Source organism: Miscanthus floridulus, chromosome 18 (assembly GCF_019320115.1).
Source record: "Miscanthus floridulus cultivar M001 chromosome 18, ASM1932011v1, whole genome shotgun sequence".
NCBI lineage: Eukaryota > Viridiplantae > Streptophyta > Magnoliopsida > Poales > Poaceae > Miscanthus > Miscanthus floridulus.
Genome location: NC_089597.1, coordinates 92127342 through 92146860, shown reverse-complemented (window position 1 = coordinate 92146860; position 19519 = coordinate 92127342). Strand labels below are relative to the sequence as shown.

General features: G+C 41.3%; 1 protein-coding gene and 1 pseudogene across 2 annotated transcripts; both read right to left on the bottom strand.

The window, feature by feature from the left end:
* Positions 1-2157: 2157 nt before the first annotated feature.
* LOC136519920 (uncharacterized) lies at positions 2158-7678 on the bottom strand. 2 transcript variants are annotated; one of them, XM_066513305.1, is made up of 3 exons: positions 7542-7678; positions 4603-4935; positions 2158-4529 (listed from the first exon to the last, which is right to left on the bottom strand). In XM_066513305.1, exons 2-3 carry the CDS (start codon positions 4920-4922, stop codon positions 2687-2689), a joined length of 2163 nt encoding a protein of 720 aa, XP_066369402.1. In that variant the 5' UTR covers positions 4923-4935; positions 7542-7678; the 3' UTR covers positions 2158-2686. The 2 variants fall into 2 exon arrangements, with proteins under 2 accessions (XP_066369402.1, XP_066369401.1); XM_066513304.1 differs by lacking the exon at positions 7542-7678 and adding an exon at positions 5979-6474 and having other exon boundaries at positions 2159-4529.
* LOC136519921 (uncharacterized) lies at positions 7432-10639 on the bottom strand (annotated as a pseudogene).
* Positions 10640-19519: the final 8880 nt, after the last annotated feature.

Below are 19519 nucleotides of genomic sequence, written 5' to 3'. Positions count from 1 at the left end.
GCACGAGGCTCTGATACCAATTGAAAGGATCAAGATGCCCAAGAGGGGGGGTGAATTGGGCTAATTCGAAATTCTCTTGCAATAAACAAATCCTACGGATAGCCCAATTAACCCCTTGTGCCTAGAAAAGTGTTTCTATCAAACTAATGCACAACGAACTCACCACCTATGTTCCAACCTTACTCAAGCAAGCAATTCTATGGATGTAAAACAAGTATTGAATTGCTCAAAGTAAATACTCAAAGTAAGTGCTCAAAGTAAATAGGGAGAGAAAGGAACGCGGCGATGTTTTGCCGAGGTATCGAAGAGTCGCCACTCTCCACTAGTCCTCGTTGGAGCACCCGCGCAAGGGTGTAGCTCCCCCTTGATCCGCGCAAGGATCAAGTGCTCTTTACGGGTTGATTCTTCGACACTCCGTCGCGGCGAATCACCCAAAGCCGCTCACAACTTGAGTTGGGTCACCCACAAGCTCCGCCGGGTGAACACCAAACTCCCAATCACCACCAAGCCGTCTAGGTGATGGCGATCACCAAGAGTAACAAGCACGAACTCTCACTTGACCACGCGAAGCCTAATGAGAAGATGGATGCACACTTTGCTACTCTTGATTTGCTAGTGAGGCTACTCTCTTGGATTCTCAAATCACAAACACCTCACTAGGACCTTGCTCTTCTTGGCACTCACAAACGTGTTTCTCAGCTGTTGGAATGAGCAAAAGTTACTCCACTCACGAGTGGAGCTTCTATTTATAAGGCAGCCTGAAAAACTAACCGTTATGAGCTTCTGCGGGGTGACCGGACGCTCCGGTCGTGATGACCGGACGCTCCGGTCAGTTCAACCCGCGAACCAGTTTTCAAGTGATGACCGGACGCTGCCAGGGTCCGGTCAGTACCGACCGGACGCGTCCGGTCGCTCTTGGATGCTTACTGTAAACGACCGGACGCTGGATACACGGGGTCCGGTCACACTGACCGGACGCGTCCGGTCACTCTTTTCCAAGTCTGGACCCTTACTGGAGTCGACCGGACGCTAGCCCTCAGCGTCCGATCACACAACCTTCCAGCGTCCGGTCACAACAGACTTGACCACCTCAGTCAAACGAACTGACCGGACCCTGCGGCCAGCGTCCGGTCGCACCGGAGCCAGCGTCCGGTCAGTGTTTGACCCTCCATTCACTTCCAACTTTCGAACATATATGAATGAAGTTTGCTCCAAAGGATCTTAGGCATTCATAGGAGCTGCCTCGAGCTAGTTTCAACAAGTGTGCACCACACCTAACTCACTAGACTCAACTAAGTCAAGCTACCCGTTCATACCCCCCTTCATAGTACGGCCAAAGAAAAAACAAAATCCTAAACTACTCTAAGTGTCTCTCCAACTCCAATTGACACTTAGAACTAGTTATCCTTAACCTTGTCGTGCGTCCTTTGAAAACCGAAACGATATCCATCGTAGGGGCATGACAACCTCGATTGCCTAATCGATCTCTATTACAATGACCTAACTTAATTGCCTCTGCAAAACACACGTTAGTCATAGTAATCTTGTATTGACATTAATCACCGAAATCCAACTAGGGGCCTAGATGCTTTCAAGCTAGGCGCCAGCAGCAACAAGCCCAGCACGCAACATGCATGACTGACAATTAATGAAGCAAATTAGTCATTAAATGAGGGCAAATCAATCTTCTTTTGATAGGCCCCGTTCGGCTTGCTGAATCTTGACTGAAATTGACTGAAAAACACTGTTCTGGCTGAAATGTTGTGAGAGAAAAACACTGTTCCGGCTGAAAAAAGAAGCCAATCAAACCAAATATGGGATAAGCCGAACGGGGCCATATTGCTAAACATTTGCAATGGATCTAAACACCTCAGGCTAAAGTCTAAATGGCTAAAGATTAGCAGCAAATGATTAGAGACAAATCTTTTACCATGACAAATGCATCTAAACAGTCCCTAAGTATGACAAGCATAGCGCAGCAAACATGCCAAAAAAGCAGAATGTACAATGCCAAAAGAACAGGGGTCAATGTTCAGTGCTCTGGCAATAAGAAACTATATCCTGAAAGAACCAGTGGGATGTCTGGACGTTGATGAATGGCAAACAAAATAAGTAGCGCTCCAAGGAATGAGAATAGCTAATTTTAGTCTTGCTGAGATGGTGAGGAAGCCAAACAGCAGCCACAACGGAAAAGAAAATGAGCAAATTGGATCGCAACACGAGTATACGACACAGATCCTCCAAGGCTTTCCCAAGCGTTAGCTACAGTGTTTTACTCACAAACTGAATACAGTTAGTCTAAGCAATGGTGAAAATACAGATCAATTCAGAGCTAAGATCAACCCTAGCATGTATCACAGACTATCCAACGAAACATCAGAACTAGCATCTTAGAGAATAACACGAACAACTCTCCACCTTGATGTACATTGCAGAACTGATCCGATGAGTAAATACTAGGAACTTGGTTGCCTTGTTGTGGCCATAACCCTTGCACCAGCTGCAGCACACTGGCCCCTTGATTGCAATGTGAGGATCAGCGGGCTTCTCTTTTGGCCAGCCAAGCTAAGATCAACCCTAGCATGTATCACACACTATCAAAAGAAACATCAGCACTAACATTGCAGAGAATAACACGAACTCTCCACCTTAATGTACATTGCACAACTGATTCGATGAGTAAATACTATGTGCTGATAGGAACTTTGCAGGTTGCCTTGTTGTGGCCATAACCCTTGCACCTGCTGCAGCGCACTGCCCTCTTGATTGCAATGCGAGGATCAGCAGGCTTCTCTTTTGGCCGGCCAACCCGACGCCGGGTTCGCAGTGGGCATGGGTATGTTACTGGGCTCTGAGCTGCGTCGATTAATGTAGGCGGCACAACAACATCAGGTATGGGATTTATTGACAAGGAATAGGTCAAGCGGTAGCATCCTGTTGTGAAGTACTTCACACAGTAGTCATATGCATATTGCCCGGTGCGGTCCAATACGGCAATTGCATGCATGCACGGCAGCCCAGAAATATGCCACCTTTGGCAGGTGCATTCCCATGTGTCAAGGTTGACAACATTAATTGAGTCATCACAGACCTTAAACACATTGCCATTTTCATCGTTTTCTGCTGGAAGGACATTGAGGGTGTGGGCTTTGTTCACCTCTTCCTGAAGTTTCTGATTGGCTGCCGGTGTTAATACCTCAGTCCATGCATTGGAAGATTCCCTGCGTGTGTACATCATCTCCATCAGCTTGCACCTTATCGTGTCAACCAATTGCACAACTGAAAGCTCATATCTCGTGGGAATCCACTCAGACACAGTGCCAAAAATATTACAAGAATACTGCCCATGACGTGATCCCTTAAAAAAAGCATCTGACCACTGCTCAGGTTTGATCTCCAAGAGCCAATCAGCAAGCTTGTCAGATTCACTTTTGATGAGCTCAATATACTGATTGAACTCATCAGCTGTGCATGAATATATGGCCTTCTTAAGATGCTCAACCATGGAATCTTTTAGTTCCTCAGTCCATGCATCATCCAGTTGTGTCTTAAATTCTTCAATAAGAGACTCCACACAGTAGCCATGATGACTCTCTTGGAAAACCGAAGATACTACATCCCAAAGTCCATGTTCTCCATTCGATATGAATGTGATGGTCCGAGATGTCCCAAGTGAAGATTTTAGTTGCTCGAGAAACCAATGCCAATTTTCATGCGACTCATCATCCACAACACCAAAAGCAACTGGGAACACATCACCTTCACCATCAACTGAAGCAGCAGCCAGTAGCTTCCAATGCTTATTGGGCTTTGCAGTTATCGCTTCAAGCAAAAGTAGCGGCCTGCACCCATGCTCAAAACCATGGAGTGACGCATGGAATGCAACAAAGAAACGAAACTTTGAATCTTCCAAGGCCACTACAGTTGCCACACTTCCAGGGTTTGTCCCTACAATCCTTTGACAAAACCAAGGCAGCTGACTGCATGCCTCTTCGTGTGTACTATAAAGTTCCTTCTGAGCAATTGATCTTCCACGCCAAGCCTGTGAATAGTTCAGGCATAGTCCATACTCTCGTTGAAGATCATTTGCAATATCTCTTGGTCTGTAGTTTGGACTATCACGCAACTTTTCTTTTATGACACTAGCAACCCATCGCTGAGAAGCCAACCGATTACTTTTGGCTGTTTCTGATTCACAGGTGTGGCTTTCAGATATTTTCTTGATCATAAATTCTTTCTTTGCAGGGGACTTAGAAGCATGTATTCGCCATGGGCAACCTTCATCAGTACACTCAGCAGTCACACGAGATGAATCGTTCTTGATAAATCTATAATGGAACCTATGTGCAATGGCATACTTATGCAAGGCATCACGGAAATCCTTAGGTCCTTCAAACACTTGGCCAACTCCAGTTATCACATTCTTCCAACTTGCACAAACCTTTTGTCTCTTAGACCCATCCTGAGTTGTTGGGGCAATGGCAAAGGCATCTGTGGGAGTGGCCGAGACAGCAAGAATGCTCTTTGACCTGAAAAAATTGCCTCATGTCATTCTGCAATTTACTAATGCGGCCACAAGAAATTAGGACAGTAGACAAGTACCTGTTGTCAGCTTTCTTCATGACATAAATGTATGTTGAATCTGACTCTGCATGGAATTCAACCATGCGTCGTAGGTCCTTGTCATTGGAAATAGAGATCAAAGTTTTATCATTCTTTGGAAGGAAATACTTGAATGCAAACTGGTCAAGCTTCAGATTGTTAAGTGTCGACGATATCTCTTGCTTAAATGCACTAAAAGTCCAGTCACTTTGGACATGCATAGCATGTGCCTCTCCACCAGAATATGACATGTGTCCATCTTCATCGGTGGTGAATTCTCCACCTATTTGAAGAACAGCTAATATTTGTCCCTTCGCCATAAGTGTCTCCTTCCTACAAAGAGACAACAAGTTCAAGAATTACGCCGATTTCTTTTAGACACTCCATGTGCGTAGGTAACAAACATCTCCAATGATTAAACGCAATGTTTAATAACAACCTAAACATCAGGAGTTCAGCTTCGCAAATAGTTGTAGAAATATAGGATTTAATGCGCAAACAGAAGGTACTGCTCCTATGGAAATGACTAGATGTCTAGGGCATGATTGGTTTCCCGCACGTGGTCCGACCAGGCTGGTTGGATGCAGCATGCAGGAGGTAGATGTTTGGTTGGCCGGACGTCCATGTGGGCCAGGATTTGTGGGTGCAAATCGGCCCGAGAAATGAAATCGGATTTTGTTTCTGGCGAGCCTAGCTCATGCAGTGCACGTCACGCGTCCACTGCTCTCTTTGGCGCATGCATGGAGCGAGTATGGAGAGACCACCCAATCAAGTTCTGCGATGAGATGGTATGGACGGTAACGTAAGCCAAACAAGGTGCTCCTACATGCAGAGACCCACCAATCAAGTGCGATGAGATGGTATGGATGGTAACGTAAGCCAAACAAGGTGCTCCTACATGCTGAGATAGGCGAGAGCCTAGCTGCTACATGCCAGCCTGGTTACCTATAAACCAGAACCAATCACGCCCTAGTGAGCGGAACGAATGACAAAACTACTAATTGGTTACCTCTTCCACAATCAAACTTGAAATTAACTGGTGTGGGAATACTAGCAATATTCTGATTCATGTGCATTTTAAACATATCAATCCAGGATGAAGTACTAAAAACACATACAACGTCCATGTGAAGAAGTGAACTTGCTGCTCCTTTTCTCAATCACAGAGAGGAGGCGTTCAGTGTACCATGATACATTACTTTGAGAAAGCAAGCAGCCTATAAGCGAGCACAGAAAAACCTAATCCTTCGTTCTGGTTTTCAGTAGAGTACGGATCCGTGTGGCCGACTCGGATTAATCAAGCCGAATTCAAGGAGAGAAGTCATGAACCAACCCCAGTAAGCATTTGACTCCCAAAGAGCAGGCGCTTCGATTACCTGGGCCGCGGCCGGATCTGCGGGTCGAGGGCGCGGGGATCCTACCCGCCGGTGTCGGCGGCGCGAGGGGAGGACTCCAGGCAGCGGAAGAGGAGGTGGGCGCCAAGCGGAGGCTCAACGACGACGAGACGGCGCTCGACGCGCGCCAGCGGTGGGGCGTGGCCGGCGACGGGGCTCCCGGTTCCGGCCGCCGCTGGTCTGGCTCGGGGATTAGGCGGTCGCGTGCCCGAGACCCGAGTGCGGCTTCCGATCTAGGGCTCGGGTGCGGGGCCCCGCACGTCAGAAGCAGTCCGCAGTTCCGCACTCCGCAGGGCTGGCTGCACGCAACGTAATCGGATTTCCCCATAATCGTGCCTTATACAGGGCCGGTGGGTTTCGTGCGTCCGTGGAGGTCGTACGCACGGCCCACCGCATGTGATGGGTCGGGCTCCGCGCTGCTCGCGTGGAGAGGTCCGTAGGCAGCCGAAGCACCCACCCAACCCACGGAAATTTCCGGTCCGACCGGCAGGGTGTCTTCTGACGACCATCGATTGGGCAGCTACGTATATGTATCCCTAATAATAAATAGATATTATTTTTGGGACTGACTACACATCTTGTGGAAGATTATTCTGTTTGTTATCTTCCACTTTTTCAACAAATCAAAATTTGCCACGTCACATGATACAGCAAAGCAAAGAAAATTAAAAAAAACACCTGTGCGTCACATATCTGGAAGATCTTTATGTTAGTTATCTTCCACTTCCTGAAAAGTTGCGTGGCAAATTCACAGCCGAACGAAAAACACAGAGAAAACATACTTGACCGAGAAGAAAAGAAAAAAAAAACACGGCGCCGTGTAACAGAACAAAAACCGCGGCAACATAGATGGCCGCGGCGGCGGCGCCGTAGCAGTCAAAAGAAAGACGATGAGGACCAAAGCAAAAGCAAGACCAAACTTGAAATTAACACCCAGATCAGAAGCAAAAGAACAAGATGCAACGTAGGTAAACCATCAAAACCAGTCCACCCAAAAGCACCTTCATCTGAGATTTGCTTTTTGCATAGATATGCATCTAATTTTGGTACAAATTACTAATAGAACAAAAACATTACAATATTCAAAACACAGGCATCAAGATATGCATGTTCACTGCATCCAATTGGGTCACCAAGAACAGGGATCCAAACACAGGCATCAACATTACAAAAGCCAGGAGAAAATCATCAAAGCATGGTAACCTTTCCTGTATGCTTCTTTGGAGCAATTCTTTGCAGTACCAGGTTGAAGAAAGCGTCAGATATGTCATGAAGAGAATCTTCAGATTTTTCCAACGAGATTTCTTTTGCTGTGGTCATACTTAAACTTACTTGAATTTTCTTTTTGACTTAATGAGGACCATCTTTATTATTAAAGATTGTGCCCAATCCAAACACTCAGTGCAGAACATTGGAAAAGGACGAGATGCTATCCTTCTCAAAACCCACCTTTTCATATCATAGTACCAGTCCATATCACAAACCCATGGTGCATCCAAACGCCACCTAAGAAATAAATAATAAATCAAACAGAAGAGCAAGAACCTTTAAGCGGCCTTTCAGCAACAGACAAACGAGCACGCTTTGTTGCTCTCCGGATTTGCTAGTCGGTCTCAGGAGCCCGAGAGAGAACAGACTTCTTGCTGACTGGCGGAGGCACCATCCATTTCCAGCCATCTTTCTCCTATCACAATGAATACAAACCATCCATAACACAGTACAGTAACACAGAAAGAAGAAACAGATGTACATACATCATAATCCCATGAAGGACGCCCTTTCCTCTCTGTTATATCAGTTGCACCTTGCAGCTCCTTTATCTTTGGCAAGGGTCTTGGACGGTCACCGTGATCATCACTAAAAATCAGAGCATAGATGTCAGCAGGAAGACTCACACTTTTTTTCCTTAAGATCAGGGCCTAGTCTAGTAGTGATGAGGCGAAGTGTTTTGTCTAACCTGGTCCAAGGAGCTAGTTCATTGTCACAGCGTACAAAAGAGATACCTGCAGACCTTGAACTTACCCTGTGGCAAAAAAACACAGAAGAGTAAATACATTTCCACATGCTTATTCACTTTGTCAGCTAATAAGTAGCTGCATATTATGAAAGTATAGCTACATCTGCAATATGTAATGTATACAGGAGAACTAAGTTACCTGAATACCAATCTTCCTCCAGCACTTGTCAATTCTGTAAACCCCATCGTACCTCACGCTAGATTCAGGAGCATACGAGGATCGCTTCTCTTTGTGCAACCTATTAAGAAATATAGAGTGAGACAAAGGTCCAACGATTGGAGGACACAAAACATATATAGACTGTCAAAACACCCAAAACCTCAATATTTAAGAATTAAGGAAACAGAGAAATAGACAAGAGGAAAGACAACAAAAACAGAAATATGCAGGACAATTCAAGGCGAACAGAAATTATAACACATAATTAGAGTTTGCTATGCACACATAATCAGAGTCCTAACTTCACTGAAAATGTTTTCTCAAGTTTATATAGAGTAGCCTTCTCCTTCTTCCCTGTTAAAAGGCAGCATGTCAGAGCAGCAAACTCATAAAATAAAACTGAAGAAACTAGCTACATACTGCTTACTCTGCAGTTCATACTGCACAAACAATTTCTCTTTATCATCTTCAAACTTCGAGAACAGGTCTGCAGAAAATAGTACACAGATAGGTCAATTAAAGAGATGAAGATACCTGATTACCTATCCCAGTGCAGAGGAAAGTGAGGCAACATAGGCACAGCACAGTGCTCTATGGGTGATTTCACATTAAAATTTAAAAATTAGCCCTTTCTAAATCACAAATTATAGGAAAGTTTGAGTGTGTGACAGTATAGGTACAACACAGCAATATATGATTTGCATTTACTAGCTGCAAAACTGCTAGCAGATTAAGCACCTTAGGTGAGCTTGTCTATAGATTTTCTCAATCTACTTGCCAGTCACCTTATGCGGATTCAGTTCAGTCAGTAATAATGCTCCCTTCAGCAAGCCTAGGCCAAGGGACAACAAATTCTCTAATCGTGAACTACAACAACAATCAGTGATTCACTAAAGCACCCAGGGATTAGCGAACAACTTGACACCCATGAGAGGTGCCCTGCTAAACTGTGGTTTCAAGCACAGCCATCTGAAGTGCACAAATCAGACACACACACACACACCAAAGCTAGCACCCACACACAGTCACACTCACACAGAGACCACAAAGCTAGCATACAAATGTACAAAAAAACTAAACTAAATAAAGAGAAAAATAAAAAGAAAAGGGCCCACAAAAACACACACAAACAGAGGGAGAGAGACACAGACACACAAACAAACAAACCAGAAAACACAATCACACTCACACCAAAGCTAGAAACCACACACACTAGGTCGGAATTTAACAAAAACGGCTAAAAGCACAGAAATGTGCGAGGGACATCCACACATAACAAAAAAAAACATGAAGTCCAGATTAAAATAAAAAGAAGCTAATGATATTTTAATAATTGATAAGTGTCATTTTAGTAATACAACTGATCCACTATGTACGCATCAGGGTGTTAATGTGCTCTGTGATTAGTTGTACATATTTGAAATAGACATAGATCTGCATATAAGCAATCTCCTTTCCGTTTCGCAGAGCAAAACACATATTATCTAACTAACTACATTTACTGTTCCACCAAAATTAGATCTAGGAATTAGGAAATTTGCAAAAAATAATAATAAGCTTAAATGAGTAGAGATACCAGCATGGTCAGGACTTCGAATGTTTGTAGCACTTTCTTCTTTGAAAACTGCATGTAAGATACAACAATTTATATGGACTAACAGAATTACATTTTTTTTAAAAAAACAGGGAGCAAGGTTAACTGATGTATTGAGGAAAAATCCGTCGCCAAGAACAACGAATTTTCAATCTTCAATATCAAATACAATACAGGAATAGGTGATAATTTTTTTAACAAATATGAGAAAGAACTTCTACTACAACTAATATCTTCTTATTTAACATTTTTGCAGGAAGAAAATGCATCTGGATTGTCAAATAACATACAGCATCAAAACAGTCACATGCAGCCATGTCGTGGAAGCTATTGGGTGGATCCATCCATAGTGATTGGTGATGGAAGCTGTGATGTGCATACATGCTGGGTGAGTGGGGGAGAGGATCGGAGAGACAAACAAGGGGAAGAAGCTGCAAAAACTTTCTTCCTTCTCTCGCGATTCACATGGGCTGTTGCATCTACAGTTCAGAGGCAGCTTGCGGAGGTTGCGGATTCACATCCGAACCAGGGATCGAAACTCAACGGGCGGAGGTTGCGGAGCGCCTCGCCGCCTTGCCGGCGAGCTTGCCCCGGCCAAGCCCACTATCAACGCCGCGACTGACGCAACCACAATACAAATCAAATCAAAACACAAGAGAACATAAAGTACCATGAGGAACGTCGCTGCTGCCGCCGGATCCGAGAAAGACGCCGCCGCCGCCGCCCCGAACAACACCGCCGTCCCCGCTGCCTCCTCCGACAAAGCCGCCCCGCCGAAGACAACACTGCGGCCACCGTAGACAACGCGGCGGCCGCCGCCGCTGGCAAGGCCACACGCACCGTCGCCCCCGCCGGCGGCAAGGCCACGGCCACCGTCGTCAACTCACACAACACGAAACTGAAATGAAGGAGAGGTATAATTTTTTTTTGTTATTTAATTTGTACCATTATAATTTTCGATGTTAAAAAAAAACGTCATTACTATTCGTCTATTTTGAAACATGTCGTTACAATTTTTTTTTCTCACAAATATGCCATAGAATACGTATGAACACGGCCAGGCCCAGCTAGCATATACGAAGACATATACTTCATCGTAGCCTCTCTCCACCGTCACTGACACGCGGGCCACACATGTTATCTTCTTTTTCTTCCTCTCCTCATCTTCCCTTGCTGAGCGCGTCGACGGCCGAGCAGCAGTAGCACGTGGCCGAGCGGAGCTCGTGGCCTGGGCGGCTCGCGTCCGGTGTTCGCCTAAACGGATTAAATAGTCGTTTAAACGGCTAGTAAACGGTAAACGGTGGTAAATTGTTTTGTTTAGAGGGTAAACGGAAATTAAACGGTTGACCGTTTAAACGGTAAAAAACGAAAAAAAACGGCTAAAATGGAACAGAGATAAACAGCATTAAACATGCTAAACAGCTGTTTAAACGGCCGTTTAGGCGAACACGAGGTAAATCTAGTTTAGTTTTGTATGGATAAATTTATATACTTAAGTTTATTATATTTATAAAAGTGTACACTTGATATGTTACATGCATAAATATCTATATTTGATTTTTTCACATGCATAAATATATATACATACCAAAATAATTGATTTTTACTCGGATAAATATGTATAAATGCTAGAATACTTGATTTTTTATATGCACATATATAATTATATGTATTTTTTTTTAAAAATACAAAAACGTTTAGACCATTTAACTTCGTTTAAACACCGTGTAAATAGCCTAAACACTAAACGAAGGGCGACCGTGTAAAGACCGTTTACCGTTTAGAAAAACATTGCTCGTGCCTCGATGCTGGCGCGTCGCTCCTGCTCGCGAGCCAACCCGCCCGCAGCAGCCGCTCGCACTCGCGAGCCCGACCTCCCGCACCGACGCCATGGCCCGCGGCCCCTCGTGCCTAGCTGCCGGCGTCGCCTGCTCCTGCTCATGAGCCTGACCGCTCATTGTAGCCGCTCGCGCGCCTAGCCTCCCGCGATGGCATGGCAGGAGGGAGCTCCTGGCTAGGCCTCTCCTCGACGCCTGGCAACCATGGCCCGTGGTCGCTCGCGCCTCTCCGCCGGTGCCTGCTGCTCCCGCTCGCAAGCTCGACACCCGCTGCAGTAGCTCTCCCTCGCGCTCACGAGCCCGAACCCCCGCACCGACGCCATGGCCGGCGGTAGCTCCGGCCAGGCCTCTCCCAGACGTCGGCAGACATGGCCCGCGACCGCTCACGCCTCGCCACCAGCGTCCCTGCTCCCTGCTCGGGCGCTCGGACGCCCACTGCAAGCAGCTCGCCCTCACGCTCGCAAGCCCGGCCGCGTGCTCCATGCGCCGCCTAGTTCGTCCGCTCTGCGCTGGCCGCGAGCTCCGTGCGCCGCGTCCTCCGCACGTCGCCCAGGCTGCGAGCTCCACTCACCCGCGTGCTGCTGCTGCTGCTTCTCGCCATCGCCATTGACACGCTCATCAAGGAAAGATGAGGAGAGAAGGAAGAAGAAGATGACATGTGGGGCCGCGTGTCAGTGACAGGGGAGAGAGGCTACGATGAAGTATACGTCTTCGTATACGCCTGCAGCTGGGGCCAGGTCGTGTCCATACGTATTCTGTGGCATATTTATGGGAAACAAAAAATTATAATGGCATGCTTTAAAATAGACAAATAGTAATGATGTTTCTCCAAACATCAAAAAATATAATGACATGAATCTAAATAACCTAATTTTTTTAATACGGAAAGCAGCGGGATAAGGGAGCGACAAACACAAAACTTAGATGGGCCCACAAACTGACAACAAAAAGGGGAATTATTATTTAGGTGAGCACGAATCTTAGCAACATCTGGACCATAAAAAAACTGGAAGAAAATACAAACAGCAATCTCTCCGAAGATATTTAGAAGTCCCGTTTTTTTCCTGTCCGTTTCTTTTCGTATTTTTATGTCCGCTCCTTATTCGTATCTATTCGGTGTCCGGCAGGCAGCAGGGTGTCCGTGTTTTTTCCTGGTTGTGCTACGCTACGCTATGGGCTGGGCTGAAGCCCGTGGCCCAGCCGCACAGTAGCCCTTTTCTTTCTTTTTTGTTTTCTTTTATTTTATTAAACTATATGAGAATTCTAAAAATAATAGAAAATCATAGAATACTCACAAAAATAACAAACCAGTTTTGTTACACTCCTATTAACTAGGATACATAGTAAACATATAATATCATATTTTTAGTATAGATTTTTTTGTCGTATCTATATATCTACGCTTTTATGTTTCTGTTTTTCACATGGTTCTGTTTTTTATTTCCATCCATCTTTTTTTGTTTTTCTATTTTTTGTTCATATTTTTTTCCGTCAACTGTTTTTTCGTGCTTTTTTGTTTCCTTTTTTCTCACCCAAAGTTTTCGCCTGCTCCAAGTTTTTCCCTGTTTTTTCCATGGTTTTTGTGTTTTCTTTCTATTAAGAGTAGAGAGAGCGAGATAGATCGATCGATGCAAAATGATTCTTCGTCGTATTCCCAATGAACAGTGTGTACATATATATATGGCCCATGTGGGTGGTTACAAGTGTGAAAGAGAAGAGAGGGAGTGAAAAGACACCCCTTGGAATAATCCCTAATTGAGCACTAAATAATAATTCTCAACACTCCCCCTTGATCAATTAGCTCCTTGTAGTCTTTACTGTTCATCTATTATGCATCTTTATAAATCTTTGGAAACTCCTATGGGAAAAACCAAAGTAATATCGGTATACCAGGCAAAACTCCTTAAAACCCAGTGAAAAAAATAAGGAGAAACACCATGATATACAATCACCAATGTTATTAGACCATTTGAGATAAATCCAAAGCCTAAGTCTAAAAACACCTTGACCATAGGGTCAATATGCTTCAAATATCATCTTTCAAAAACCCCGGTGGGGAAAACTAGATGATATAGCATATACCTTTGTGTTGACATTGCCTCATCAAAAACTTTATATGAGAAATCATAAATGGAAAACTCACATAAAGAAAAGAGTGCAATGCATTATATGTCATAGTATCACCCTCCAAAAATCCCTGTGGGGAAAAATAGATGATATAACATAATCTTGTGTTGATATTGCATCATTAAAAACTTTATATGAGAAACCTAAAGAGAAAAACTCATACAAAAAAAGAGTGCAATATGATGCTTGCAACAAGTTATTAATCAGAGAGACTCTCCCCTGATACTAGCAAACCTTGAAGTAAATTCATACAAATGCACTCAACACATACGAAATGTGGAGTATGATAGACTTTGTGAATATCTCTACAAGATTATCACAAGACTTAGTTTACAAATGTTTATATGCCCATATTACCTATGAAACAGAACCATCTTAGTGCAAAAATATTGAATTAAGTATATCTTGTCTCCATCTACACAACACAAGTAGCATTATCTTCAATAGAATCAACACCACATAACTTCAGTATGTGATATATCATTCTGTCAAGCCATTCACATTCATATGAAGCCTTGTACAATACTATGTTAGAATGATTAATGGAATTGACCATTAAATATCTATTCAAAGACTATAAAAAATGGTCTTTCTATATTTATGTAAAGCCTGTTTCAATGATCTAGAATTTGGGGATCTTATAGATAACCAGAATTATTATATCCACATAATCGGATCATGGATTACACCAAGCTATTTGAGATATCAAAAGATATTCTTAACTTCAATCCACCAACATTTGGTAGGAGTAGCGCTGCTACTAGATAGCAAATCATTGCAAAAATAATAATATTCGGCCAAAAACTTTTGCAAGATTTATTAGCGCATACATAGCATAGAAATAAATGGACCACATGTCCTAATATCTCATCTCAGTCACTATGGCATAAAACAATCTTCCTCTATCATGAGGTAGAACAACCATAGGATACCTTCATATTGAATCACTCAATATGATCTGGATATAGATAGCTTTTATACAAAATCCTGAGAGAAGATGCTTGGATCATAAACACAAAATAAAGTTTTGGTTTAGTCCATATCTTCCATCTCAAACTTCGTCTTTAGATTACAACGTGCTATTAATATGTGTTCATCACTAATGATGTCAAGATTATTGATTATCATATAACACTATGAAATCTAATCAAAGACTTCAAAATGAACACCACGTGTAATCAATCTTGTATCCCTTCAGTTTAGGGAGTACACACAAACTCAATTGTACCAAATTTGACTTAACTGCTTTAAGCCATATATTGACTTAAGCTATACATAATATATGTTGTGATTTTGTATATGAGGGTTGGGTATGTGAACTCCTTCTTGGAAGCTTCACCAATACACCAAATCAAGTGATCATATAAATATATGTGATCACTACATCTACCATTTATCAACTACAAAGATAGATGCTTTTGTACTGCCAATCAAAAGATAGTATCAGAAATTTATAACTTACTATAGAGAATAATTTACATTGAAAATCAATGCATGGGCTTTGCATAAACCCCTTGTGTTACTAGTCTTGCTTTGATCTCACCACCACATTGTTCTCAATCCATTCTAGGATGAAAACACTTTTGTACCCACAGTAAAGGTACCATGAGGTGTTGGCATCATAGCCAAAAACACCTCTTTTCTGGTGAGTAAGACTATCTCTGCATGTATTACATAACTCAATAAGTTTTAGTAAGAGTGAGCAAAGCACTCTGCCATGGTCTTATTGACTGGATGACTTGGAATGTTGTATACAGTTTATTCAGAGAAGTACGTGTCGACACATGTAGCCTTTCTATGATATAATTCTCCTGTTATCAAAACTCAAAGTACCCTAAATGACTCATCGTGACTTCCCAAAATAAGAGTCAAGGCTTTTCGATATCCCAACATCAGTATTTAGGTGCACCTCTGAGCTAGGTTTGTGGATGACATCCATCCACTGGGTAACAATTAATATTTACCCACAAGGTGTCACCAACCATAGGTTGACCTGCATTTACTATCTTAGAAGGAAAACCTGCTATTGCTTGGCATGAATAATCCTGTTTTATGGCCATACTTCTCCCCTTCTTATTTTATAATTGGGAGTTGAGTGGTTTCACTTGGTACCACTACTCTTTCAGGCATATACTTGCAAAAGATTAATAGGTTTAAAAGATACCTTAGTAACCAGTAAATGCATTTGACAGTTTATTTGCAATATTATGCAAATCAATGATTCTTTGAACTCAAAATTTAGTTCATTTAGTATGTGATCCTGAGCTTGAAATAGTCTGATGCATTCTAAATAATTTCCTAGCATTATATATGGTACATCAAATCTCCCCCTAATGCCTAGAAATGCTCATTATCAAAATAAAACCAGCATGCGGGTCATAAATAGATCCTCCATAAGGGATCTAAATACTTAACAATCGACGAAGATTGAAATTTCACATTGATCCCCTAGTTTCTTATGTGTACTCGTTAATGTATGCTATGGTGATGAGATTGGTATGTATACAACGTACTCAATCTTATGTAAATAGGAATTTTTTTGGATTCCCACGTACTAAATGCATATATGCAGTTAATCTCAAATCAGGAGTGTGTAAATCTACCTGACCCCAACACGAAGTTGGCAAATAGCAATTTAGTAATTAACGATGGCCCTGCTATGACCTTGTCATACTCATAAATTTTCGTTTATCCATTTGGATATGTAACTAAACTTTTGTTATACCAAACAATCGTCATTGTTGGCATAAAAATTCAGTAGTGTTCAGAATAATGAGCTCACACCATGAGCCATTATTTACCAAATGCATGGACGAGTGTGGATACTTCACATACTTCAGATCATCTTATATATGTATCTTCACAACCATAAAATACCTGAACTGTCCATACAATCTTTGTATCGGATCCATACATATTCTCTTTGAATATGATCAATGAATCTAAGACACTCAATCTGATTTTAAGATAAGAGGGTCTTAAAATCTATTTTTCCTGTGGCACTTATCGTTTCCACACTTTGGGGAAAATCATGACCAAAAGAATCACCAATAATTTTTCACCTCATCCCATATGATGGCCAAGTTGTTCATTCCAAATCCAAAATACATCAACGGTATGAAAAATTATCTTATACGCAGTATGTTGTACGGGGATGGTTGTATGCAAAATACAACCAAAATGAGACTTATCTTATTATTTATATGTCATATCCAATGTTGTCTTTTTGTGTTTTCATACGAAAACACATTTGAATATCTCTATAATTTAGTAAGATACGAGTTGAGTTAGGACATAATTAAATATCCTTAATTGCTAACTCAGTATCTAAGGAAGAATGATAGTGGCAAAGTAGGTCAAACGATCATTGCATCGCATCAGCGATGGCCAAAATATTTCCTCTTCTTGTCATAAGATCCAGAAACATTTTGCTTCCCTAATTATAGTGTTTGTGGTACATATGTCCACTAGGTACATATCATTCCATATTAGAATGATTCCCATAAAATCTATATATGACAAGAGTTTAATGAGATTCTCGTCTAATATATAGAAATCCATAAATATTACTGAGTATTAAATACATCGATATGATACCCACAATAGTTATGCATTGACAACACAAGTATTACAACATCTTTGATGGGCATTATCATATATTATCAACAGGACCAGTGAGATTATACCAAATCTCAAAAACAAATCATTCGAAGTATATTCGATGATCTTGTTATCCATCTATGTGATGTTCTCTTTACGAGAAAAAGAGAAGTGTTGCTATATGATCCTATAAGATCCAACATAAACAATCAACCTCCTATGTAGCTTCAGATTTTAAGATTGAAGCACCCTTCATATCTTATTTCTGTAGCTCCTATTTCATCCCTTATATAATGTTGATATAGATCAACTACAAATTTAAGAGTACGACATTGTTTAGCGCTATGCTAAACACATTACTCTTTGTCATTCTTGGGTTCACGTTGCCATCACTCATATTGCACATTAGGCCTTTTGCTTTTACTAGTGGAAGCAAATTGTATGAACAATATGATCATAGTCTTTAATAGTTTGAAAAACTAGAGACATGATCCACTCATGATTAGCCTCAAGCTATATGAGTTTATTTATTTATTGTTCATAAAACTCCTAAAGAGTGAGCCACGAACAATGTGTATTTTTTCCACAAGGTAATCTTATCGATGATCTTGATGGATGTAGTACCTTAGCAACAATAAGGCACCATTTCCTTTGATCTATAATGAAAGCAACCCCTAATTGAGGTTCATTAAATGCTTCCATAAGTCTATCGGATAAAACCAATGTCAATGTCCATTGTCCATGTGGGATATTGATACCATCAAGAGCGAGTTCATCAGAGTCCTCTAAAGTTAATATCCACAACATGTGACAGACCATTGATTCAATTAATTTACACCTAAGGTAAATTAAAAACCACTATGGTGATGTTGTATCCAATACAAAGTTTAGGGGGTTCTATATCTTGTCACTTTGTTTTGGATAGTTGGAGGTTGTCAAACAAAACTGTAAATCTCACAAGCAATTAGAGGTAATCACAAGATATGTAGACTGTCACGAACAATCATTATTAATGTTGGCACACACATTGTAGATAATCTCTCTGAAACATAAAGTAGATCTCTCAGTAGTAGGCAAATAAATTGCTGCTATAGGCACGGTCTCTGGGCTGATATATTCGTATAATATACCGCAGCCAATGCCTAAAACTCTACCACCTGTGTACAACCTTTAATAATGAATGATGGTAGTCACCATAAAAGTGTACTATTCTCATATTTCTAAAATACTTATTTGGGGCAACATAATATATGTAATCATCAAGTTTAAAATAAACATGATGTAGACCTCTCAGTAATGGGCGAATAATCGCTGCCATAGGCATGGTCTCTAGACCGAATAATTCAAGATGAATTAAGCGCAGCAAGTGCCTAGGACTCCATCACTTGTGTTATAATCCCGAATATATCTAAAATATGCATTGAATGATTTTGCATTTAATCCATCATTAATTAAGAAAATCTTAATTACAAGGATTTACCATTGTTCAAATGCAATTTATAGAAAAATTATCAAATTAACAAGGGTAACCAAGTACAGGAATAAACATGCTACTGTACTAAATTTACTAAGCATATAGTGCTATAGTTGTGTAGTGGTATAATTTATGTAAAATCCCGTAGAATCAAAGCAAAATCCACTTCCTATGTTAACCTTACTAGCAAAAATGGTTTAGCTGCCATTTTGCTTTTCCAGATTTGACTCATATGAGCCTAAATTCTTCCAACCTTAATTAACTATCAATTAATTAAGATGATCAATTTTGTTGCAATTAGAATTAATTGCTAAAGATCAAAATCGACAAACTATGTATGTTTAGGCATGAATAATTTTCTGGTCTAAAAACAAAACAATGTATAGGAGTAAAACTCTACCATACTGATACTGTCAGAGTCCATGACTAAAACAGAACAGAAGATCTTAGACACAGACAACATGTCCAAACATTAATATAGTAAATTCATCTGCAATATGATATCATGATGCAATTTATGAGAATTGATATGCCTCAAAATTATATATTTACACTAGGTAAATAATTGCACCATAATTTATTTAGATACGAGGTCTAAAACGACCATTTATAGGATATATATAAATGCAATATATTGAAGTGATGTATTGAGGCTAAACATAAAATAAGAATACAGTAATAATCCAATAGGCTTAGCATATAATTCAGAGAAA